General features: G+C 39.8%; 1 protein-coding gene across 3 annotated transcripts in view; it reads left to right on the top strand.

Moving 5' to 3' along the window:
- Nucleotides 1–24,776, top strand: part of LOC129334349 (transducin-like enhancer protein 4) — a 163,601-nt gene that overhangs the window by 64,519 nt on the left and 74,306 nt on the right. For 2 of the 3 annotated variants that reach the window (XM_054986407.1, XM_054986406.1), the window contains exon 6: nucleotides 9,024–9,098. The exons of the other annotated variant lie outside the window; for it this stretch is intronic. In XM_054986407.1, the coding sequence (XP_054842382.1) occupies nucleotides 9,024–9,098 (75 nt within the window). The remainder of the gene's footprint in view (nucleotides 1–9,023; nucleotides 9,099–24,776) is intronic. 3 annotated transcript variants of the gene reach the window in all.

Raw genomic sequence — 24,776 nt, 5'->3', positions numbered from 1 at the left:
ATGCCCGCCCATCTGGAAGCTCAGGAAGCGAAGGGCTGACCAGACAGAGGATTTGCTTCCCCGGTGGAAGAAGGGCACCTGGGAGAGCCTCAATGGCGTGATGCCAAAGCCTCACACCTGGGAAGGTGTAGCGGCCCTGCATGGCCCCCTTCCCAGCCTGGGCTGGGAGGGCGCCGGGGCTGGGTGAGGTGAGGCCAGCCCTTTGCTTCCTGAGCCACCTTGCACCTCACCCACCCCGCACCTGCTTTGCCTGGTCTCAGAGCTCTTGCCCCTCTGCCTGAAGGAAGGCGGCAGGTGCAGGGCGGGCAAAGCAGGCATGGGGCAGGAGAGGCAAGGCCAGCCCTTTGCTTCCTGAGCTGCTGTCCTGGGGCCTTCGCCCGGCCCCAGAGTCTTGCCCCTTCTCCTGAAGGAAGGTGGCATGTGCAGGGCGGGCGAGGCAGGAGCAGGTCAGTTGAGGTGAGGCCAGCCCTTTGCTTCCTGAGTGGCTGCCCAGGGCGGGCACACTGAGGGGCAGTGCAGGGCACAGAAGGGGCTGTGTAGAGAGCTGGGCAGGACTCCTAGCCTGTTTGTCCTTGGCACCTTGGCAGGGGCTTCTCTACAAAGGTTTTGCACGATGGCACTCCGTTCTCCGCTTACATTCCAGACAGGAACAAGCACCCCCCACTCGCTGTCAGAGGGAAGTGAACCAGGCTGGCAGAAGCAGTCAGATGAGACACCTAGAGAAAGAACCCCTGCCAAGAAGAAGAGAGAGATTCTCTCTTCTCCTTGGTAGGGGTTCTTTCTCACTACATTTCCCGTCAAAACTTGCGGGAAACAGACACGTGTCCTCCACGTGTCAGGTGTCTCATGTGTTTTGGCTCTGAGACATCCAAAGACCGACACAGGTGCACACATAGTTTGCCTGATTTGGCCAGAAGTTCTCAACACTCCACACATTCATTGAACTTGGTAAAATGAATACTTTCTCTCAGAAACACACAGATACAGACTCACTCGGGCTCCTCTCAGTTTGCCTGATTTTCCTAGAATGAACACTATCTCAGCACACTCACTAAAAAGTGCAGTTCACTTCACTCCCTAGGGTACAGCTGCTGTCCAAACAGATCACACTCCATTCACCCACCCAGCCCCCCTTCCTTCTTTCCTCAGACCTGCTTTTAAACCCACAGTAAAAAAAATTAAAACCCCACATTAGCAAGCAGAAATAAAACCCAAATTAAAGGCATTACATGCAAAACATTACACTTGAGTATTTATGCAATTATTTAGCTATTCATTCCCCAACTTTTCTTCCCAATGGGAACATGAAACAGCTTACAACATCACTTTATTTATCTTCACAACAGCAACCCTGTGAGGTTAGTTAGGATGATAGACAGTAGCTGCCTCAAGGGTACCATTGAGCTTTCGTGGCACAGTGAGGATTCAAACTTGAGTTTCCCAGGTCCTAACCACTACGGCTGACTATTGAATAGCTGGTGTGTTCTTTTCTTCAGTACTTACTCCAGCTTGCTTGGTGATATGGATGCTTGGATGCTTTTGTGAAATGTATTAAGGCTTCTGGTATTTCAGTGAAAAGTATATGTATATAGAAATAGTAGTAATAACAATTCAGCAATTTTAATACTTGGGCCCTCTAGCAAATGCCATCCTACCCCAGCAACATGTTAAATGGCATCCTGGAGATTAGCCAGTGAGTGTCATCATAGCCACCTGCACAACATGTGGCTCAATGTAGGAAGAAGCATAATGAAGACACCATTGCACTGTCCCCTGACTCTTTGACCTCTTCTGTACAAGGCAGGACACCTTCATACTTGAGCCGTAGGGCAATTGACCCAACCCAGATAAGTATTACAGTCTAGAGACTTTGAACTGTAGCATCTCTTGGTTGCATGACTCGAAGTGGGTGGGAGATTTTGCCGTGAGCTGTGGTACTGTACTCACTGCTTGGACTAGGAAGTTGTGGTGCTGTTTCAGTTGTGCAGTTGAGGTGGGTGGAAACCCTACTCCCCATAAGGAATGGAACTTGGCTGTGGGGCAGAGATGTGAAGGCCCAGAAAGGAGGGGAAAAAACCCAGAAAATGCAGGACAACCTCTCCCTCCCCATTTCCCCCCCAAAACCTTATTTTTTTTGAAATTTTGGGACTACTAAAAATCCTATGAAATATTTTTTCTTTTAGAATGAGTGGAATGCTTTTAAAGACAAGGTGATCATGGTATAGACATTTGAAGCACTTAAATCCAAGATGCCTTTCTATATCTAGAGGGCATGAAAGAGTAGAAGAGCTTGTTTCAATTTGTGGAAACTTCAGATTTTCCAAGCATCGGAAGAAGAGAACTGTGGTTCTCGAAAGCTTTTGCTACAATAAAGTTGGTTAGTCTTAAAGGTGCTACTGAATGCTTTACTGTCTCAAGTTTTCCAGAAAACTTCATGAGAATAAAAACGAAGGCTAAGAATCAAAAGTTTCAGAAACTGATTCTGGTTAGAGATACTTGAGGTGCTGATGCTTTACTTTTAAAACGTGGATAATTTTGTACATAATTAAAATGCTGTAATGTGTATGCTGATAAAACACTAATGAATATATTTTGTTATTTACCGTAAAGCTGGTATTTTCTGTTTAATTCTCTCTCCCCCCGCCCCCTGATTTTTCAGGTAGCAAAAGTTAAGATACATATGCGAGGGTAGCATAGGATGCATCCACTTGCAATTCTCTCTCAAGTTTTGAGTATATTTGCAATTTTGCTTGTAGAAAACTAAAACATTTATAACTTTTAAATTCCATAAATATGTCATATATTGTAGTGCTATGTGCACATTTTAAAAAGCCTGGAAGTGCTACACACATAGCTGCAGGACTGTTTAAGCTTAATCCCTCATAGAATCAGAGTTTTGAGTGACAGGCTACTCCAAGGGATCTGATTGAGTAACATGAGTTGGAAAGAGGTCTGTTTTCAGTCATAGCAGAAAGATGAATTAAGTGTGAAGTGTTGGGAGACGGAGTCTTAACAGAGAGCAGTTTTAACACCAGCAGGAAAACTGGGAGAAAGTTGGCAAGGAAATAGGTGGACACTCCCAGTCAGGCCAAAGAAAGGGGATAGATCTTCTATGGAGAGGAGCTTTCCCCTACCCAGTTAAATAGGGAGGTCCCTGGTAGGGTGTGGTTGGAAACTGCCTGTGGAGACCTTGAGATTCAATTAAAAACTGAAGCACTGGCATTTGAGGAGAAGGGGGTGGGGTACTAGACAGTGGGTACTAGCATTCCTAACTCTAAAAGAGAAAGAGAACACTAAAAGCATGTATCCTAGAGTCATTGGGGAAAAACAAGGGAGCCAAAGCCTCAAAACATAAGCATAAGAATAAGAATTAAGCATAAGAATTAAAGCATAAGAATTAAAGTCTGTGCATGTTCTGATTTTTCCTAGATATATATGTGTCGAGTCACCTGATTTCACCTGAACTTTCCCCTCTAAAATAAATAAGTTAGTTAATTTTGAATTTCAAAAATGCCTCTGATGCCATTTCTGCAGTTTAAGGACCAGGGAACATCATAGAGGCATTTTGTTGTTGTTAAAGCAGTAAAATTAGTTTAGGTTCGATAGGACAGTAAATACTGCATATATTTCAAATTTCTATTTTTTTCTGAAAAACAACACCCCCCCCCCTTTTCTCCATGGCTTCTAAATTTCAGGAAAGTTTATATCTTTACCGTGGGGGATAGATTCAATGCTCTTTTTCTTCCTTCTCTCAGTGGGCAGTTAATCTCTCAGTATAAGTGAAGTGAGCCTCAGTGGCTGGCTCTGATACCTAATGGCCACAGCTGGAGTGGGATGCACATGGCTCAGAAACCCATAGTTACTCAGTGTGTGGGAGGAGATATTCAGCTTCAGCTTTTCTTCTTAAGCCTGCCAGAAGCTGGATGTTCCTCTGGGATTCTGGATTCAGTTGGTAGTCATTTAACAAAAAAGAGAAGAAAAGGATCCTAAAGAACCACCCATTTTAAGGGCAGAAAGCGTGGCCCCGTTAATGCACATGGCCAACAAGCCTACATCACCTTTTCCTTCCACTTTCATCGGCTTCCATCTCCTGCTGAAAGAGAACATGTTTTACATGCATTTGAGGGCAGAGTGAATGCAAGACTTGCACAAGGTGGGATGGTATTTCAGGCAGGCACTGTGTCTCAACATTAGAGGTTGCACACAGGGGCACCCAAGTACAATCCTTTCAATCTCCAGTTTAGAGCATTTCAGCCAAGCTCATAACAACTCTGGTCCACCCAAAAGCTTGTCTTTGTTTGTGGTTTATTTGCACTCAGAATGTGGCCATCCTGTTTCCTAGCCATATTAACAAAATTTGATAAAATTTTGCTGCTGATGCCTGCTGTTTGCCTCATTTGCATACAATTGGCTCATACAGGATGGTACATAATGCAAATGTAAAAGAAAATGATCAAAAATGGGAAATGGCCCCCAAAATGGTCTTTCTGACTATACACACAAATTTAAAAAGAATAGAAAACAGATACATTCCAAATACAATCATTTCTTGAAATCTACCCCCCCCCTTGCATAGTGTCTTGCCATTTGGCCCATACATATCAGTAGCCCTTTTCTAATATTTAGTATGCATTGTATGTTATAGTGTTTGTTAAAAAATAATCTTCACCTCCCTTAGCTAGCCTTAAATTAGGCCTGACGGTTGGGGTGGGGATTGATTTACTCCTGGGAAATCAAAAATAGCTTAAGTTTGGCTTTCTGGGTAATTTTCTGATCACACTTACATTTAACATTATAGTGTTATGGCCATTGTTTATAAGAAAATCTGCAATGTTTGTCTTCAGATTCTTGGAACTACTGAAGATTAAATCAAGAAGCTATATTAGGAACTATATTGACTATATATGTGACTATATAGGGGAACATTTTGTGTGTCTTAAAAGCTTGAAATTGTATTTTATCTTCCACTTGACTTGGGTAGTTAAAGATATTCTTTATTATATTTTCTACTTTTGCTTTCTTCCTGCTTTTTATTTCAAGATCATTATAATTTTTGTCAGGGAGCTGAAGCCATGACTTGTCTTGTATTGCTTTTTTGGTTTGACTTTCTGCCTATAATTTTGTGCTGATTTCCTCTTAAGATCATGGAATTTCTATCTTTGAGCTTCTTCCATGATCTGTTCTACGGATGTTATATTTAGGGATAACAGCATACCATTGATTCCCCCATTCCAGGGTTCTGATTCACATGCTGTATCTGTAATGTGTTTAGTTCCAGGCACTCAATAAGAACTGATTCAGAAGGTCTGTCTTCTGGCTTGCTTTTGCAAATAACTGCTGCCTATGCTGTCTACTTGCTGCTTATACAAGGAGACTGTTTAAGTACATAATTATTTGTGGAAATGAACTGGTAGACAAACTTTTGGAGCCATCTCTGTTTCATCTGCTGCAATTTGTGTAAAAGGTTACTTCCTTTATATGTTCCTTTTGTGAATAACTTTTTTTTTCTTTAAACACTTACTGTGTTAACCAGTTTTTGTTAATTTCCACATGCTTCTTGTCCAATTCTGTCTTCCCTTTCAGATCATAGGTTATAAGGATTATCATTCTTAAGAGTGCTTTTCAGCACCTATCAGCTTCCGAAATGTTGGCCTAAAACTACTGTACAAAGTCTTGATTTTAAGTCTTTATTCAATACAGTCTCCGTTTCCTTAGATTGTTGCCCAGTACCTGTCAGTTCTATAATCTTTGGGGTCTAATATTGTTGCTTCCTTACTAGTTACTCAGACATTGCAGTTTTTTGTTGGAAAATATAGGAAGCGATTAATTTTTTTTTTTACTGAGATTAAAGGGACTGACAGAAGCTTGGTTATAGCATAACATTTTTGTGGCTAGTGGGGGAAGTGCAACTTTCTCCACTTCCACATGCTGCTATGACCCTAAATGCCTTTCAGAATGCTGCTCCTGGAGGATGGGGGCCACCAGGGAATTGCATTTTGGGAATAAGGGGCTTTCAGGTTGCAGTTGGAGGTGGGATGCGCAGAAGTTGCACTCTATAGTCAGAGATCCATTTAAACATCATGCTGAATCCTAAGCTGAGAATGAAAGGTGGAAATTCAGTTATGTCAGTGAGAGGAAGAATCCCATTCTTGTTGATAACTGTAGTCTGGGCCCTCTCTCACTACTTTCCTTTCAGGCAGTTACTCTGGAAATGATGGCCTTGGTGATCTTTCTTCAGTGCATGGCTCAGGGCAGGGAGAAAAGAAAGAGCTAGAGCCTTGAAGCAGTAGTCCAAGACATTCAGATATAGGAGCCCAAGTGCAAGTTTGTCTGCAGTGGGGAAGACAGACAAATCCAATGCACATTGTTCATTTCTTTCCCCATCAGGCATCCTTAGGAGAAGGCATGAGACCACTTCCCAGGATGTTGACCAGTGCCCCCGAGGAGACTTTGGACAGAATCAAGATGAGATGTTAGGTTGGAGGATCCTCATTTTCTCCATCACAGCTGATGAATTCCCAAGGAAGAAGCCCCCCCCCCCAGTCTCTTCCCTCACTTACTTCTGTGAGCCTATCTGGCCAAAGGCAGCAATCCCTACCAATCCCACTGGGAGGCAAGAGTGACCCATAACTCTAAGTATTATGTTATTTAAGTCCTGATGTAGATTCTGCAGTTAGCAGATCTTTTTATGGGACAGAAGGAAAATGAGAGGGTACTTCACAAGATGTGCCATGCTGTATCACCTAAGGACCTTTTAATTCTTGACTGCTGCTGCAAGTCCAAGCAGCCAGTGGTGATCCAATTCGTGAGGTATATTGGTAAGGTGTTGGCACTGGACACATACCTCATTCAGCTTGCATTCTTTTGTCCGGTACAAAATGCCACTTGGACACCATGCTCAGCTGGACATTATAGTGGCCATGCAAGAATTAGATGAGGAAGCACTGACCAAGGCAAAGAGTCATATTGGTGTTTCATCAGAGATACCTGCAGCAGACAGAGTGTTCTGCTCAGCACAGCATGCTTACTGATCCCTGATCACTCACTGGTAGCTTCTGGAGCAGATGGGAGCTGTTGGCAAGGTGACCACAGGGTAAAAGTGGATTCCATCTTTTGCCCATAATTTTCACTATAATGCATCTGTAAGCATTCAAGAGGCAATCAGCTGCACAAAAACATTGTGAACAGCTGTTGATATTTGTCAGTGGTTGAGGGCAATAGACAGTGTGGCACAGAGATCCTGACACAGAGAATGAGGATTGAAGAGTTGTTGAATTTAAGTCCTCCATCTGCATTGTAACGTGGCCAGCTGAGGTTTTCTTCCATTCCTTTTCCCTTCAGTGATTTATTATTCTGTCCTTCTCTGTATGGGTGTGCACACTGTTGAGAAGGCATCCAGGGATGTTGTCTGTTTGTTTGCCCCCTCAGCCTCCAGTGTTGTCTGGCATCTGGGTGGTGGTGGTGGTGGAAGGGGGAGCAAAGTATTTACTCTGTACCTTTTCAGTCCGCCTGGCATTCTGGAGTGCAAACAAAACTGTTGTCTCTGGGCCCTCGTGTGCCTACCTCTGGGAAAACTTAACTTAGCATTAATCTACGAGTAAAGGAAAAAGAATTGCAAACACCAGAAAATAGAACAGGTCACGCAAACTACTTATACGAGTGCAAGAAAATCCTTCCCAAGCTACTGATGATTGATGGAAACGCCGTGGAACCAAAGATCTAATAACATCAGTCTGTTCTGTTCTAAAATCTAAAAGGCTCCTGTCAGTTTCATTATCTCCTGACTTTGTCATTCTGTAAAGTACCTGAACCCTCTAAAGTAGACAATCAGGTTCTAGAATTACCTTATGACTGTTAACTAGTGTAATTAATTTTCCTGTTTATTTTCATTATAAGGAATTGGGATCCCCCCAACATGTTTTGATGAGTTAGTAAATGAACACACCCCCTTAGTGGTCAGGCAGGCCCCCCTGCTTTTGCTGCTAACTGACCTTTCTTTCTTCTTGGGTGAACAGTGAACACTTGAAAGTCTCTGCAGTGGGGCCGAGAGAGCTGGGCTGGGACATGTGAAGAGGCAGTAGCACGGTCCCACAGATAACACATCAGAGGAGGGCAGATAAACTTCCTTGGCCAGTTGCCAGGCCAGATTTTTGTTATCTGATAGGAGCAGACAAGAACCTGGAGTCTCTAGTGGGTTCTCTTTTTTTCTAAAACAGCCAGATCTTCAGTATACTCCTAAGAGAATCTCTATGTGCAGAGATCCCATCTGTGACACTCTTGAGTTTTGTAGGCTTAAATATGAGGAATGAGAAGGCCACCTCTAAACTATACATTATCTGACAGTTACAATGAAAATTTTTCAGCAGAGCTTCCAGTTAAGCAGGTCGAACAAACTCATTCACGTTTTGATTTAATTGGGTCCAGAACTTTTCCTACATCTTCCTATAGCTGAACTTCTTATTCTGTAACCAGGTGACAGGAATCCTGAATTAGCAATCTTGTCTTTGGCTCTTTTATCTATACATGTGCTGCCAATGTGTAAGCCACTCTGCCTTGCTCTCCTGTCTCTGCTTTCCATGCATTAAGCTGCTTCAGCTTGGCTGAATCTCTTTAATAGCATGTTTAAAAAATACAAAAGCTAGGGATATTTACATCAAAGTAAGCAACCATGTCAACTGAAAATGGGAACTAACATTTGCTTTTTAGTGAGGAAGTAGTGGGGGTGCCTGGCTATGTCATGTTGTTTAGAATATTCTGGTAGTTGAAACCTTGAAAAAGATCTTTGACACCACAAGAATGCCCTGTGGAGTCAAAACTGCTCTGGCATAGCTTGGGCTGGATTTCTGTTCCTGTGGGAACATGGATCAAAGCAGATTTCTAGGTAACTACTTCTTTATTTCAAACCTGCATGCCACCTGAAGGGGTTTTAAAGTTTTTTTAAAGGCGAAAAACCAATAGGAAATTCTGTGCTTAATTCATTAGAAAGCAAATAATTTTATTCTGTCTCTGATCTTCATTTATAGCACCAGCAACAAGTGGTGCAGGCTGTGGAACGTGCCAAGCAAGTGACCATGGCAGAACTGAACGCAATCATTGGGGTATGTGGTCTTTCCATTTTAGCTTTCATAGTCTCTTTTTAAAAAAATTAGTTGGCTTTCTTTTATTATTTTTTTTAAACTTTGGCCTTTTGTTTTTGTTTAGTTTCCTTAGCTAGTCAAAAACACTTTGGCACCAGTGGACCTAAGCGATTCTGAGTAATCTGTGCTACCGTAAACTGGTCAAGGTGGCCCTTTTTTGTAGCCTGCCCTATTGTGCATACTGGGCTGTTGAAGCTTCCTAATGACAATTGATGCACAGGCTCTTCATCGACCATGTGGCTACTTCTCACTCTCCCCCCCCCCCCCCCGGACGTTCTTTAAATGAGAAGAAATTCAAAAAGCAGATGGTAGTGGTAGAACATATACATCTTTAGCACTCCATTCCTTGCTACGCTGTATTTTCATGGCTCTTATCTAATTACATGAACAATGTAATGGGTGAGCTGAGATTTTATCAGTCACAGTTTTAGTCACTTCCACAATTTGAGGATATGGAATTTTTTTTATGACAAGACCAAGTAAGACAATGTAGGAGATGCAGGGCTAGCAGCATCTTTTTGGCTGCTTCGAGTTTATTTCTCAAAATTATAGCCACCTCTCAACCAAAGCTCCTGAAGTGGTTAACGATAAAATGTCAATATAAATTCTTATAAATATGAACGCAATAAACTGTCAGCAGTCATCAGTGCCTATTAAATCCTGGGTGTTTTCTGTGCACATTGCCCATGGTAGTAGCTGTCTTCTGTGAGTGACAGAAGAGATCAAAAGTAGGATCTGCCCAAGAACATGCACATGCACTAGCTGATAGTTTCAGGTAGGTAGCCATGCTGTTCTACAGTACAAGAACAGGATTTGAGTCCAGTGGCATCTTAGAGACCAACAAGATTTTCAGGGTGTAGGTATTCCAAGGCTCCCTTCTTTAGATATATGACCATGGTCTGAATGACCATGTGATCTCCAAATCCTGGTGTGCCGGTTGAAGCTCTCAAAGATGGCTGGGCAGGCACCTATCTTTTCTCACTATTTATTCTTTGTCCATTTCTCTGTGCACATTTTAAGAATCCCCATATAAGAAAAAATAAAATGGACCTTATAAGCAAGAGATCGACATGCTGCAGGAGCCCTATATGAATACCTTGTATGCATGTTAATGAGTTATCCTGGCCTTAGTTGCCATAATGCTGCATGAAATTTTTCTACTACTCCTGATTATATTTAGAAGTAATAAAACTTGGGGGTAATTTATCTGTTCCTCAAATTAGCTTAAATCCTTGATAGTCTTCCCTTGCAGTCCAGCTTACCTTTTTGACTTCTTTACAAATGTGTTGCCATAAAATTATTACATTCTTCTGAAGCTCCAATCCATAGTTCCCACATGCATCAAGATTTTCCCATCATTTCTCACTATTTGTTTTTTAAATACATTTTTATTCACCTTTCCTTGAAGAACTCAGAAGTGCCATACATATTTATTCCCTCTCTCCCACACTTTTTCTTGCAATAAATATGTGAGATAAAGAGAGTGGCTAACCCAAACTTGCCCATTGAGCTTAACTATAGAGAAGGAATTTAAACACACACATAGTTGTGGTCTGATAGTTTACCTTGTCATTCTAGGCCTTCATGATTCAGATTGCTGTGTGCTCTAAAAGCAAGTCCTAGAGTTTGGGAGACCCTCTAGAATGGCATTTGATGTGGTTGAAGGGGCTGGTCAAAGGGAAACTTCAGTACACACCTTGAATATGTATTAAAATACTTTGTACTTAAGTGTAGGATGTTGTTTTGGATATCAGCCCGTATCTGCTGTTGTCTATTTGGGAAAAGAAGTTTTATTCCTACTTAAATGTTATTGCTATTGAGGTATTGGTTGGTATGATTCACAGCGTCCATATATCTTCAATATTCAATCAACCTTTAATTGTTTTAAGAACTCAGGATCTGGCATTCATAAGGGAAAGTGTTTCATAGCAAGTCATGCTAATTTTACTAGCAAATGCTAATATTTTCTTCATTGACTAAAATATATATTTTCTACATATCAGACATTAGAGGCAATACATAATAAACATAGCACCGAAGTCCTGGAAGATTTAATAGCCGTCTTTTTTTTTTTTACTTTTATGACTCACTTCTAAAGGCTGATAAAACAGTTGGGTGTTCAGAATCATATAAAATAAAGGTGAGAAAATTGCTAATAGCCCATGATTCACATTTGTAATTATTCAGTTAGCGCAAGCAGTTGTTTGAGCTATTCTAATGAAGACCTTACTATGCACCATCCCTTTTTCTGCCCACTTCCAAATGCTTTCCCCCTTTTGTGTATAGAATATACATAAAAGTCTCTCTTAAAAATTCAGTGTATCAAACACACTTTGAAATGCTAATTATTCCATTTGCTTTCATTAAAATTCAAATTGCTGAGTGAAGATGTGGATAAGGGTTGCCGAATAATCAATCTGTAGTGAAGATATTCCTTCATTTATGCTTCTGTCTTTTAACAAGGAAATAGGGGCACTCTGATCATTGCTGACAGCAGCGTAGATCAGTGGTCTGATTGTAACTTGTTTTTTTTCTTCTTCAATGGGCTATTTTGAGCTCTCTTTCCTATCCTCTGACCATAGAAAATACCAGCAGTCAATTAAAAAATATAAATGGGAAAGAGTAACCTTTATTTCCTCTGAAGTGCCCCCTAGAAAGAAGGGGATGAATCAGACAGAGTGGGTTGTGCACAATCATGAATAACATTTGTTGTATGTCTTTTACGCTCCAATGGGGAAACTAGAAGATGAATAATTTCCCAGTTCGTTTTCATTACCTAATAAAAATACTGCTATCTAAATATTCTTCAGATGAAATAAATTTCAAATGCCTGTTTTTCTTTTCATGTCACTTAAACTTATCCATTACTCTGGCTTTTTAGTATGTGTGTATATTTTAGTTGACAGTGAACATGGTTTTAATCAAAAACATATAAGGATATGTAGGGTTTGTTAAATTATTATGAGAAATTTTAGGTTAAAATGTATCTAGAACCATCAAATTACAGCAATTAGAAGTGTTTGCTGCTGATTTGGAAGTTAAGACTTCCTTAACTATTCTTTCAGCTAAATTTCTTTCTTTATATAATACTTACGGAGTGTAGAAGTTTATATAAACGTTTTTGATATATTTGAGCTCCTTTAAACTAACTTTAATACTCCACAGTGAGTATTTAAACTAGTTTAAAGGAATATAGTTATATTCAGAAATATACTTGTACAGAAATGTCAAAATAACATTACACAAAAGTGTATATTTTTATTAAGAAAGGGATATGAAATTTTATTCTATTTTGTATTTTAAAATCTGAATATTTAAGTCACCCTGAACTATGAGAAAAGTGGCTAAAATATTAAATAAAATAACATGACAGATTTATCCTCCGCTTGAGTGACCATTGTCACTAAATTTGAAGTTCAGAACATAACTTCCATCACCACCTCTTCCCAACCATTTTTTTTCATTTTATATGCACATGCACACACACACTCCTACTACTACTTCATTTACACACCTACATCCCTCACACCCTCCTGTTACTATATTTATGTAAATATCCTGGAGACATTGAAGAGATGCAAGAAATCAGGAATTAATAGATAAAGGTTCTTGGAGTGAAATATATACAGAGGATAAACAATAAATAAGAGTGATGGAATATTGATCAAAAGAGATTCTATTATGTGTCTCCCTTCTTCAAACATATGTATACAAAATACATTGTAGATCCTTCATACCTTGCAAAAATTTCATGAAATCTGATGAAACACCTTGTTAACTTTGCAATATTCTGCCTTCATTGGTAAATGAACGAAACCAGTGATCCATGCTATTTAAATGCAGAATGCTGAAGTGAACTTGAAACATGGAAAGATGGGTTGTTCTGACAGTAAACTAGTTGTGTTTAATGGAATGAAACACTTATAATGACTTCTTTCACAGGTCATGTTTCATTGAAAATTACCAACAGATTGACATGAGTTAAATATTATCCATTTTTTTTTAAAAATAGTTTTTGAGAAAAAAAAGTAGGAGGAAGTGGGAGTGGGAAAGGATAGGCTGAGAAATGCTTCACTATTATAACTGTAATAGAAACCATTTGATATTAAAATAAATTCAGACCTACAATTTGTAGCTGTATATCCCTCCCCGAGTTCTTAAACTATCCATATTGCATCATTTAATGTTCCCTCTTCCAAATTGTTTAAACCATTTTTAGAGGGACCTCTTCACTTAATCGTATTGTTTCATGTCTCAGGTGCATAAATCTGCTGTACTTTACAAATTTGGGTTAAAAAAAAATTAATTGTGGCTAACTGGATAAAAGATATTTCTTCCTCTATTTCTAAATAGAAAACTTATATGTTGTCTCTCCAAGGACCTGCTCAACTCATAAAATTAATTAAAAACACAGCATTAAAAAAATCAAGACTTTAAATCAGCATTAAAAAACAGCACCATCAGCACCATCAAAGCACGGTCAATAAAAAATAGACCAACACCAGCTAGTTGAGAGTACCTTATTCTGAATTATGCCCTAGGGAAAACGTGGGCATTTTCTTGAAATAATAACCAGTGTTAGTCTGAAATCAGAAATGGATTATACTACTTTTTAAACTCTCTTCTGTGCACTTAATGTAATATGGAAGAGTTTTACTTGGGGCTAGAAACCTAAGCAATTTCTTATGTAGTCCCTTTGGGCAGAATGGGCCACACCGACTGGTATGAATATTTTTCCTAGCCCAAAAGCGGGAAAGAAAAAAAGTCTGAACATTGTTCAGTTTTCTGGTTGACCACTGGGAAAGATCAGAATCTATGTCCCCTCTCCTTTTGGGGGGGGGGGGGGTTATTTGAGACACAAAGGAATGGGTTGGGGTTTGCTTTAGCCCTGAAAGTTGAAGCTGACCAGTCTTCTGGTCTATGCTGAAATGAACCCCTTCTGCCTACCATACCTGATTGTAAGAGAACAGAAATTGTATGATAATTTCAGTTGTTAGGAGGCATGGATGGGATTCAGCTGTGGTTCAGAGGCAAACCAACTTCTTGGCATGCAGAAAGTCCATGGTTCACTCCCCAGCACCTCCAGTTAAAGAATCTGGCAGCGTGTGATTTTAAAGACCTCTGCCTGAGACCTCGGACAGCCCTTACCAGTCTGAGTAGACGATACTAACTGTAGTGGACCAATGGTCTGATTCAATATAAGGTAGCTTCATCTTTTCCTAGCCACTAGAGGGCAGAACCATGAAAGAAAAAGGCTAGGTCTTGCTGGCTGTCTCAGCACATATCATAAGAGTACACAGGTTGGATTTGGGTTCCCCAAATGAGTTGCGGATTCTCCTTAATTTCTGTGTATGCAGCCCATTTTAATTGTTGCTGTGGTGCACCCCCGCCCCTTTCCATGCATTTATCTGACCTGTAGTGAACCTGGGCTGCACTATTTGGCCTGTTGGGGTAATCTATCTGCACACATGGATTTCCCTGACAGGCCAAATAATGTCCCCTAGTGCACATGCAGGAATTGAGAAGAATCTGCTGCTCGTGTGTGATTTTTAGAGTGCGAGCTGCACCTAACCTATAAACTCCATAATGTGTGAATTGGTTGCTTTATACCCTTCTTTTTTGTATCCAGCTTCTCTTTTGGCCTGTGGTTCTTCTGTGTGTACAAAACTATAATAGGCAAAGTGGCTTGGTTGTTTCTAGGGTAGATAGTATGACTTGGCTGGAAGTGTTAGATATGTAATTGTGAGGCTTATTACTAGTGGACCTAGTGATTGGAGGCAGTAGATTAGTATTTTAGGCACCCAGAGAAAATCAAATAATTTCAATTCTTTTCATCTATAATATGGGGATTGAGAACAGGTAATTGAATGAGGAGGACACACAATCTAATGTGCTGGAGGTGGCTGAGAAGACTTTATTTAAGAAACAGCCGTGTCTCCCCTTCTTTTCTTTGACTAGGGTTGCATTCAGAAGTCACAATAAGCAGTGGTTCGTTTCTGATTAGTCTGTCAGACATAAGTAACAAATGTCAAATTGTGCCAAAGCCTTCTGGCTACCTTCAAACAAGGAGAGTCCACATCCATTCTTTGTGGCTAGGCAGTGATGACGGATTGCACTACTTTACAAATTGTGGGTTTTGAATTCAGAATCCACAACCAACCACAATTAGTCTAAATGATGGTTAACAGCCCGCTGCAAAATATTATTTGAAATCCCAGTTAGTTTGGTGCTAATAAAAAAACTCAGACTGTTTGCATTCAGACATCACAATTAACCTAGGAGTTGGATAAAAGTCTAGTTATCACCATGTCTGAATGTAATCGGGGGTGCAAATCTTTCTGGGCTACTGCATCTGAATGAGTCCAGCCGACAAAATTGTATCCTGTACATTCATGAGGTTTCTGCCAGTGATACTGTGTGTATGAGTGGAAGAGTGGGAAAAGAAACATTGTTAATTTTTTCTACTTTTTCTGCAGAGACCTGCAAAGAAAAATAATTGTCATTCCTGATTACAGATTAATCTAGGGAAGTTTCTTAGGATTGGCAGTGGGTCACATTCATTTAGAATTACAACCTTTTTCATTTTAGAGATGCGTGTCTCAAGTGCAAGATATGCCACGGTAGCGGTCTTAGATATAACCCTCTTGATTACATGAGATGCTGTCTTAGAAGAATGCTGCACCGATACAATTCCCTTTTTGCATTTCCGAGTTTAACAGAGAGATGCTTCTGCATGCCATCTTGCAGAACAGTGAGGAACATCCAGCCCTATCCAATCTTTAGAGCCGGTATTATTCATGACATTTTAGAATGGGACCCTGAACTCTGTGTTTTATCTGAAATAATTAATCATTAGTGTAAAGTTACATTAATGATAAGTGTTTTATGTACAGAATAAAAGCATGATTTCCCCCAAGGGTAAGTATTTTTAGGTGGCATTAATTTTACTGGGAGAATTTTTGAGCACAAATTTATCTCTGCTTAAATCACTGAGATTTAAAGGGTACTGTGTTGGATGGCTTGTACTCAAATAAGTACGAGCAAATAAGGAGAGCTGGATAACTGAAAGAAGATTAGGAATCCTTTGTATATTCATTCAAGCGTTAGCTGTGCTCCTAAAGTGTGCGTATTTATTGAAGAGATACCTGGGGTTCAATCAAGTTGTGCGTCTGGATTTTTTTTCCATATTGGAGTAGAAATGAAACACAATTAATTATCATTTTAAAAAATGTATATCGAAATGGATTAAAAAGGTAACTTACCCTAAAATGTAATGCATTTAGATATACGAGTACTTTGCCTTTTTAAAATACAGAAAATGGGAAGGGTAAGTTTTAGGCAAATAGTGAAGACTGTAGAGAGGATGGTTAGAGGCAAAAATGGAAGATAACAGAGGTTCCATTTGTCCATATTGGCTGGATTTAAGGAGCCGCAAAAGTTTGTTCTGCACTCAGGGAACTTTTGAATTTGTATTTCTTAAATATGCACTTTCTGCATCACATTAGCAAACTGTTTTTGAAAGTGAGGGGAGTCTCCAAGGTAATTTGTGACCTACCGTGAGGAGCTGTTGTTCAGAGGGAGTAAGTCCAGAGTGTCTGTGGGTATATTTACTCCTACAGGTGCATTGACATTAGCTCTTTGGATCCCAGCCACTTTAATCAGCAGAAAGTACAGTTTATTAATTGCTATAGTTAATTAATGTGAGGTTAACTTTCAGCTTGTAAGCAAAAACATTTACTTCTATAAGTTTATTCATATACTGGAATTTATGAGAACATAGATCTTTCAAATAGAGATGAAGAAGAGGTAAAAATTCTGCATCTTGTTAATACATCCCAATAATTAATTATTATGTATCCAGAATATGCTGATTGGTTTTTGATGACCCTTTCCCAGTCTCATTTGAGACAGCACGATGACATGGGCTGTTCCTTATGGTACTTTTACAAAGGAAAATGTACTATTATATAAACAGAATGAAGAATTGTTAATTCATCCCCTTGCCCAAATTTTTGGCTTTTATTATCATGCATTTTTAAATATATATGTAAATGGACGTGTTTTGTGTATGCATCCCACACAATACTACTGCATACCAGTGTTTATGTTGCTGCATACAAATGGATAGCACTTGTGTGTCTGTTTATCGTGGAGAGAAATGTAGCAAAAATGTAAGAACCAGGTATGCAGTGATGTTCCAAAAAAATACAATTTAGCACAAGAAGTGCTGAACCTCAATTTTTAGCAGTGACACTTTAATGATAGGAAGCCTGCAAAATTATTTGCTATCAATTGTGAAGGCAATAACAAGCCTTGGTGGTTTTTCACACTCTCTGTGTTAAGTGCTTTCAGAATGACAGCGTAAACTGTGTTAGAGAACTCCAAGGAAGTAAAACTGATTAAAATGTTCATGCTTGAATGGTGCTGATGGAATAGTTCATTTGGACTTTCTCTACCTCCTGCAGCTCAAGCTGAAATATTAAAATTCAGTGGATTTAAATCTCTCTCCCCTCAGCTCAGGAAAAAAAAACATTACATTTTAATAGGTTTTAAACTCATAATTCACTGGTTTGGAGCAGTACTATTAAATCTATTTAAATATTACTTGTATTACTAAAAAAATGATTTAAATGATTTTTGCCTGTACTTTTCTCTCTGTCTCTCTCACATGCATAGATATGTGTGTATAATATATATACATACATGTGTACTGCTTGCATGCAGTGCTCGTTAATTTTTAAGCATTTTTCTGATGACGTTTATAATATTTGCTTTGAAAAAAATAAAATAATTTGTTAAAAGCAAGCAAGAAGCTTTGGGGGGAAAGGCTCCTTTAGAGTATCCTATAATTTGCATACTTTAAATTCCCCTCATAAATGGTTGTCAAATTTTCGATTATATGTTGAGACTGAAATGCCTGATGTTATCATTTTGGAGCCTATTGGCCAAAGCTGTCGTAACAAGATGTACCAGTCATAAGAACCATTTCACTTAACAAAATACATCCTGAAATATTTGGGAGTTTGGAAGGTGTTGTGAATTCTCTGGAGAGTCATGTGGTATAGATAAGTATATACAAGTTCAAATAAAAATTTAGCATCAGTGCATGCTATTATCCCCATGGTGCCACTGGTCCGTGGCTCATGCTGCTAAATGCTAATGCATCTTTGCACTGGTGCTTAACACAGGGAGGAATTGTGTGCAAAGGGGGCTGCATTTTGCCTTTCAAATGAGTTTACTCTTTGGGTCCTTGATCTGAAACAAAGGTTATGAAATAAGGGCTATGCTTTTGCCTGGCATAATTTGGCGCAGCTCCACTGATCTCAGATGACGTACCTTGATTTATGCCAGCTGCAGGTATCTGCTTCTGAATCCGTACAAGGGGAGAGGACTTGGCTGTCCCCATCGATTCTGAACATTCTGATTTAATGCCCATGGAGGGGAGAGAAGCGTTTTCTCTGTAAATTATGGATGGTTACCATTTCAGTTTGTTTAGTAAAGTAATTTCCACCGAATGTATGCCGTGTTTGGAGCTGCCAACCTCTGAGAGTCAGGGTGGCGTGCTGTATAAATTAGTAATAGACTGTGACCTCTGTGTAGCAATCATCACTTATTTTTCTGGCTTTTTATTATTTGATCAAAGGCTTTGCCTATATTAAGCTGTACTTGGAGCTTAAAGGCTGTAAAACAAATTGGCCACCTGCTGTATACTGTACACAAATTGTTATGGTAGAAAGGCGGAAGAACAGGCTGGCTCCATGGTGTGTTTGTTTCACGTTGGCTTTGTCTGCACGTTACAGGAGTATCAAGAGATGAGATGCTACATCTTATTTAATCACTGCATTTATTTGTGTATCAGACGTGCAAGATGGCTTGGCTCAAATCATCTGCACTCTGTTGATAGATAGATGATCCATTTCAGAGAGTTTAAATTAAATTAGGATTTCACTTGATGTAGTAGTTCGTGCCCCATCAAAATGGTCTTTAATTATTCTTGCTATATCTTAGCACACGTTGTGAGCATTTTTTTCCTGCCTCTGCTTTTGCATTGTTAATCTTAGGGTGGTGGCTAACGGGTGGAGAATTTCTTTTGCTATGTTCTAAACTTGGGTGACTGTGAGCACTGTGGTGCCCACCAACAGCTTTCCGGGTGCCTACCAAGTGTGTTGAGAAAGAGGGTGGGGCCAGATGGTGCTTTTGAACAGCAGGGCTTGTTGGAGATATGATTGTGGAGATTTTTTAAAAACATTGCTTTGGCCACAGCTGCTACCAAAGCACAAATATCTTCACAGCATGACTGAATGTAAGTAAGTTGTGTGTTTGCAAAAAACCCCAAACTTTAAAACAATATGTTCATTTTAAGTCATTTTGTTAAATGGTGCTTCTGCCTGAAATGTTGAAGATTTCCTAGTTATGCATAACCTCTGACATTTTGTGATTGGCCCCACCCCCTGTGGCAACCATGTTGTAGTTGCACCCACCATCATGTGTCACAATTCCAGAGGTGGCCACAGGGTAAGAAAGGTAGAAGACCCCTGCTCTATATACAGTGACATTTATTTATTTAAAACTGTTATGCTCTCTCTCTAGGAACCTCCCTGAGGTGTTTTACAAAATAAAAACAATAAAAGCAAAATATTAAAAGATACTAATTTTAGTATCTCCAGCAGGGCATAAAAACATAGATCATAAAAACAGAACACAGACAGCTTAAAACCACAGTTTCTAGACTAAAATAATGGTTAAAAAATCATCTGCATCATTAAAAGTCTAAACGAACAGAGACATTTTGGCCTGCCCAACAGAAAGCAATGTCGGTGCCTGGTGAACCTCACAGGAGAAGGACATTCCACAAGTGAGATTACACTACTGAAAAAACCATCTCTGATTGCCACCTGCCTATTTCTGATGGCAGGGGCACAGAGAGCAGGGCTTCTGAGGTATATCTTAACTGATAATAGTTTCATTTGTGTACAGTTAATTTGAATACCACTCTTTTGGGCAGATTAGTGCCTAAGGGTGTACATCCTCCCACCCAAAAATCGAGGTTATCTTGATGCTGTTTTCATGGATCTCCCCCACCCCCAAATTGGGATCACCTGTTGTTCTGAGCCAAGCCTGCTTTTTTTAACTCCCTTACACTCTGTTTGAAAAAGGCTCTCTTCTTCTCAGAGAATCCATTGGCCAGACAAGGAGCACTCCTGCATGGATTGGCCACTCAATCCCTCTCCCTCCCCTCTTGGAAAAAAATGCAGAAGTCAGAGAAATAGCCAGCCAAGAGGCTGAAACCGTGTTTCCAAGATAAACCCAGATTTATCTGGGGGTCTTGATCTGAGTTCCCGTGTTGGAGCTGGGATTCTCTGATTTGATTCAGGAAATATGGGTTTAGCTGGATCGACATAAATATGGGGTTTTTTCATGGTTCCTAGACTGTACAGCCCTATTAGTGGCCACTCAGAGCTGAACAAAGTCAAGTGTTATATTTAGAGGTGGGTACGATAAAAAAAAATACCGATCAAGCTGATCGTGGATCGGCGTCGGCGACGATCCCGAATTAATGATCCACATCGATTAATGATCATCTCCCGTTTCCGATCTGTGGATCGTGGATCATGGAGGCAAAAGCGGAGGGGCACCCCACTGTTCCCAGCGATACAGGAACGGTGGCTGATGCCGGCGGCATCTGTGTTTGTGTTTGGCTGTCTGTGTTTGGCCATCAGAGCTGCCTATCAGGGTTTGCAGGGATGAGATTGGAGTGCCCATGGCTACAGAACACCCCCTTCCCCCTCCCTCCCTTGGGTGTCTTCTCCCAGCTGGTGACTGCTTTGCTGCTCCGTGGTTGGAAGGAAGCCCTGCTGATCAAGGAAAGCTGGGCTTCCATTCGGGTTTCCAGGGCGACAGAAGGAGGGCAAACACTGCTCAAGCATTCCCCTGGCTCCGTTGCCAGGGGAATAGATTGCTGGTGCCTGAGTGTCTGGCTTCCCGATCCGAGCACGATTGCCCCGATCTGGCCCCCCTTCCGACTGCTGGATCGTTGGCTGTGCCAGAGCACGATCCGCCGAGTCCCGATCACGTGATTGCCATTATCATGGGGTTTTTTTTCTATCGTAATGCGGATTGTGCCCATCTCCAGTTATAATCCCCACAATACAGATGGGGAACTGGATCTGACGGGGAGTAGCTTACCCAGCAGCAGCAGCAGCAACCTTTATTGGCATCACATTTTAATGACAAAAACACTCCACACAAACACAGTTCGGTCTACAGATACATAACTCGCCTCATAGACACAACATACAAAAATTTAGCTACAGTTTCGATCACCTTTTGGTTCTGAGTAGCCAGTAGGAAAATGATTTTACATTCATCAGATTTCCTTATTTGCTCTTTCAGCTAGGGATCAGTAAGTATGGGGCGTATATCACAATAATAAGTACAGTACAGGAAAACATATTTGAGGATTTCTATGTCTCACTGAACACAGGTGCATAACCTGTTAGCATATGGCGATTTGTGAAATCATCTCCCATTAAATTTCACGGAGAGTACACATTAAACCGAGCTAACAAATAAGCTCTGTGATAATGTGAGGTCATTAAACAGGTGAGATACTCTGCCTTATACCCATGGGGTAAAAGCACCAAACCCAGGGGTGAGCATCTACCTTTTGCAAGACTCCCTAAGATTCTGAATCTCGATGTCAAGAAGTTTTTTTCTAATCAGTACATAAGCTGATATTTCTGTAAAGGAAAATAAATCTTCAATATTAATTCTTATTGAGTTAATTTTCTCTTCTATGTTGTTTAACCACATAGATGACTGGGACTCCATCAGCATATGAAAGATGAGTCTATCCTCATTATTCTTAAAATGCAGGTGTAACCAAAATTTGATAGTATTGATCCATGCTTTAGTCTCAAGGAGTCTTTGATTGGTTTCAAGGCAGATGGCCGCGTAAGACATACACATCTGTAGAAAGTTAGATTGTATTCTTTCCACTTCCTTATTGAAAGCCATAATCCATATAGGTACTCCATAAAACAGTCCTGCACTAATTTTGTGATTGAGTACTCTAATGACTGCGGGCACATACTGGTTACCCTTAGTAAAATAGAAGCGAGTGAGCGCAGGTACATTGCAGTTCACAGTTTTATCAGTTCCCTTCTATGAGGAACCCAGCTAGCTGTATAATTGAAAGGGATACCTAAGTACCGAAAACTTTTGACCTGTTCAATCCCATTACCTCTTATATTCCATTTTAAGGGTTTCCACACTTTAGCGAAAATCATAATTTTCAATTTCTTGAAATTCAGGGTCAATGTGTTTGTTTCACATTAATCATAGAAGCATGATAATAGTAATTTCATACTAATTTGCGAGAGGAAAGTAAAATTGCATCATCTACATATAAGAGCAGTGGAACATGGATTGCCCCAAGTCTAGGACTGTGACCATCTATATTCTCCAAAAAGGGAGCCAGCTCATTTATAAAGAGGTTGAATAATAGTGGGGCTAAAATACAACCTTGTTTCATCCCAGTATTTATTGGAATTTGGGGGGTTAGATCTCCTTCTAACCTGACAAGTTTTGATGTAACTTTTTAATCAAAAATAACAATCTCTTATCTATCCCAGCACTTACAAGCTTCTTCCAGAGTAATTCTCTGGAAATGAAATCAAAAGCTCCCTTAAGATCTAGAAAGGCCACAAACAATTTGGAGCCCTTCACTTTCTTATATTTATTCACAAGATGGCTTAGTGCTACACAATGGTCCAAGGTAGATTTTCCATGACAGAATTCTGCTTGTTCTGGTCCCAAAATTTACTGCTTTGACACCCAGGCACTAAGTTTATTCGCTAGGTGTCCTTCATATATTTTCCCTGCTATAGATAGGCGACTAATGAGTCTATAGTTACTTGGGTGTTGACAGTTCCCTTTTAAAAATATTGGCACCAATATTGCATTCATCCAGGCATTGGGCATTAGCCCTGTCTTGTCTATTTCAGTAAACAGAGTGGCCAGAAAGGGATCCCACCACTCTGAAAATGTCTTAAACAATTCAGAAGGGATTGCATCAGGCCCTGGGGTCTTCCTGTGCTTAAGGTGCTCGATAAGGGATTCCACTTCCTCAGCCTGGCATTCAGGACAGAGACAGATTGAGATGGGTTTCCTCTAATAGGCTAACTTCACTATCATAGAAGATTGAAAAGAAGTAATTATACCACTTGTTTGCAGTAATAGGACTGTTTAAGGGCACCTTCTTATCCAAAGAATCTGAGACCAAAGTCCAGAATTTCTTTGTATCATTATTTATTATGGCCTGAAGGAGACCCCAACGTTTTTGTATAAAATCTCTGTTTGTTTCTAAGGGTTTGATTTAATTGTTACTTTAGGTCAAAGTATATCAATGGCGGTCTTTATAAGTTCGAGTCTCTATACTGCTTATAGAAGGCACGCACCTGAGCTTTCCTTTTTAACATTCATTATCAAACCGCCCTGGTGTAACTCTTTATGAACTTGCTGTTGTGCTGATTGTACCCCAAGCTGATTCATTATTCTATCAGATAAATGAATTAACTCTGGGGTATGGGATGACTTCCTTGACAGTGCCATAGATTCTGCTAGAATATTTGAGTTGAGAAATTTTACAGCCTTACAAGCTGCTTTATGCAACCAGTAAATTCTAGGAATCCTATTTTCCTCATTCCCATAATTGGCCCCATGAGTGTCCAGACTCCCAAGGGAGAAAACCCAGCCAAAAACCAGTATCAAGGGAAAATGATCACTTTCCCGATTTTTTTTACCTTAAATTCTAATAAAATTTATTCCAGTGTAAGCTTGTATGAGTCAGTTCACCAGGTAGTAACTAACATGGCTACCTCTCTGGAATCATGAATTTAAGGCACTATTTCCTAATGATGAGGGGGATCTGAATCTCTTTTTTAAAAATATATTTTAAAATTATTTTTCCAAAGAGAAAAGAAAAAAAAAAAGGGATAAAAGATAAAAGGAGCAAAAAAGTTTTCAGTACAATTTCAGTAGGCTTGCTTATATAAACATTATAGTTATCCAAGTCTTCTAATTTATCTCAATACAATTATGACTGTAAGTTCTGATATTTCATACATTCTTGCCATCTTGTTGGATTCTATTCTGTACATTTATTATTTACCTATTCGTAAAAGGGCTTCCAGGGTGTAAAAAAGTCTTCTACTTGTCCATTCAATATGGAAGTTAATTTGTCCATTTCTGCGGTTTCCATTATGTTCTCTACTAGTTCCTCCTGATTAGATATTGCTTGTCATTTCCAGTAGGACGCAAGTAGAATTCTAGCTGCAGTTACTACATGAATAGTGAGATGCATCTGTTCTTTGTTTATGTCTGGGATACAATTTAACAAAAAAAACTCTGGTTTAAGAGCAATTGAAATTTGTAACACAGTTTGTATCAAGGCATGTACCATTATCCAATACTTATACACCTCTTTACAGGACCGCCACATATGAAAAAATATTCCTGTATGTCTCCCACATTTCCAACATTTTTTGACACATTTTTATATATTTTGGCCAATCTATCCAGTGTTAGATACCACCTGTAAAACATCTTGTGTAAATTCTCTTTAAATGCAACAGATTT

Source organism: Eublepharis macularius, chromosome 8 (genome assembly GCF_028583425.1).
Source record: "Eublepharis macularius isolate TG4126 chromosome 8, MPM_Emac_v1.0, whole genome shotgun sequence".
Lineage (NCBI taxonomy): Eukaryota > Metazoa > Chordata > Lepidosauria > Squamata > Eublepharidae > Eublepharis > Eublepharis macularius.
Note: the sequence above shows the minus strand (reverse complement) of the source record. Positions and strands in the feature narration are given on the sequence as shown.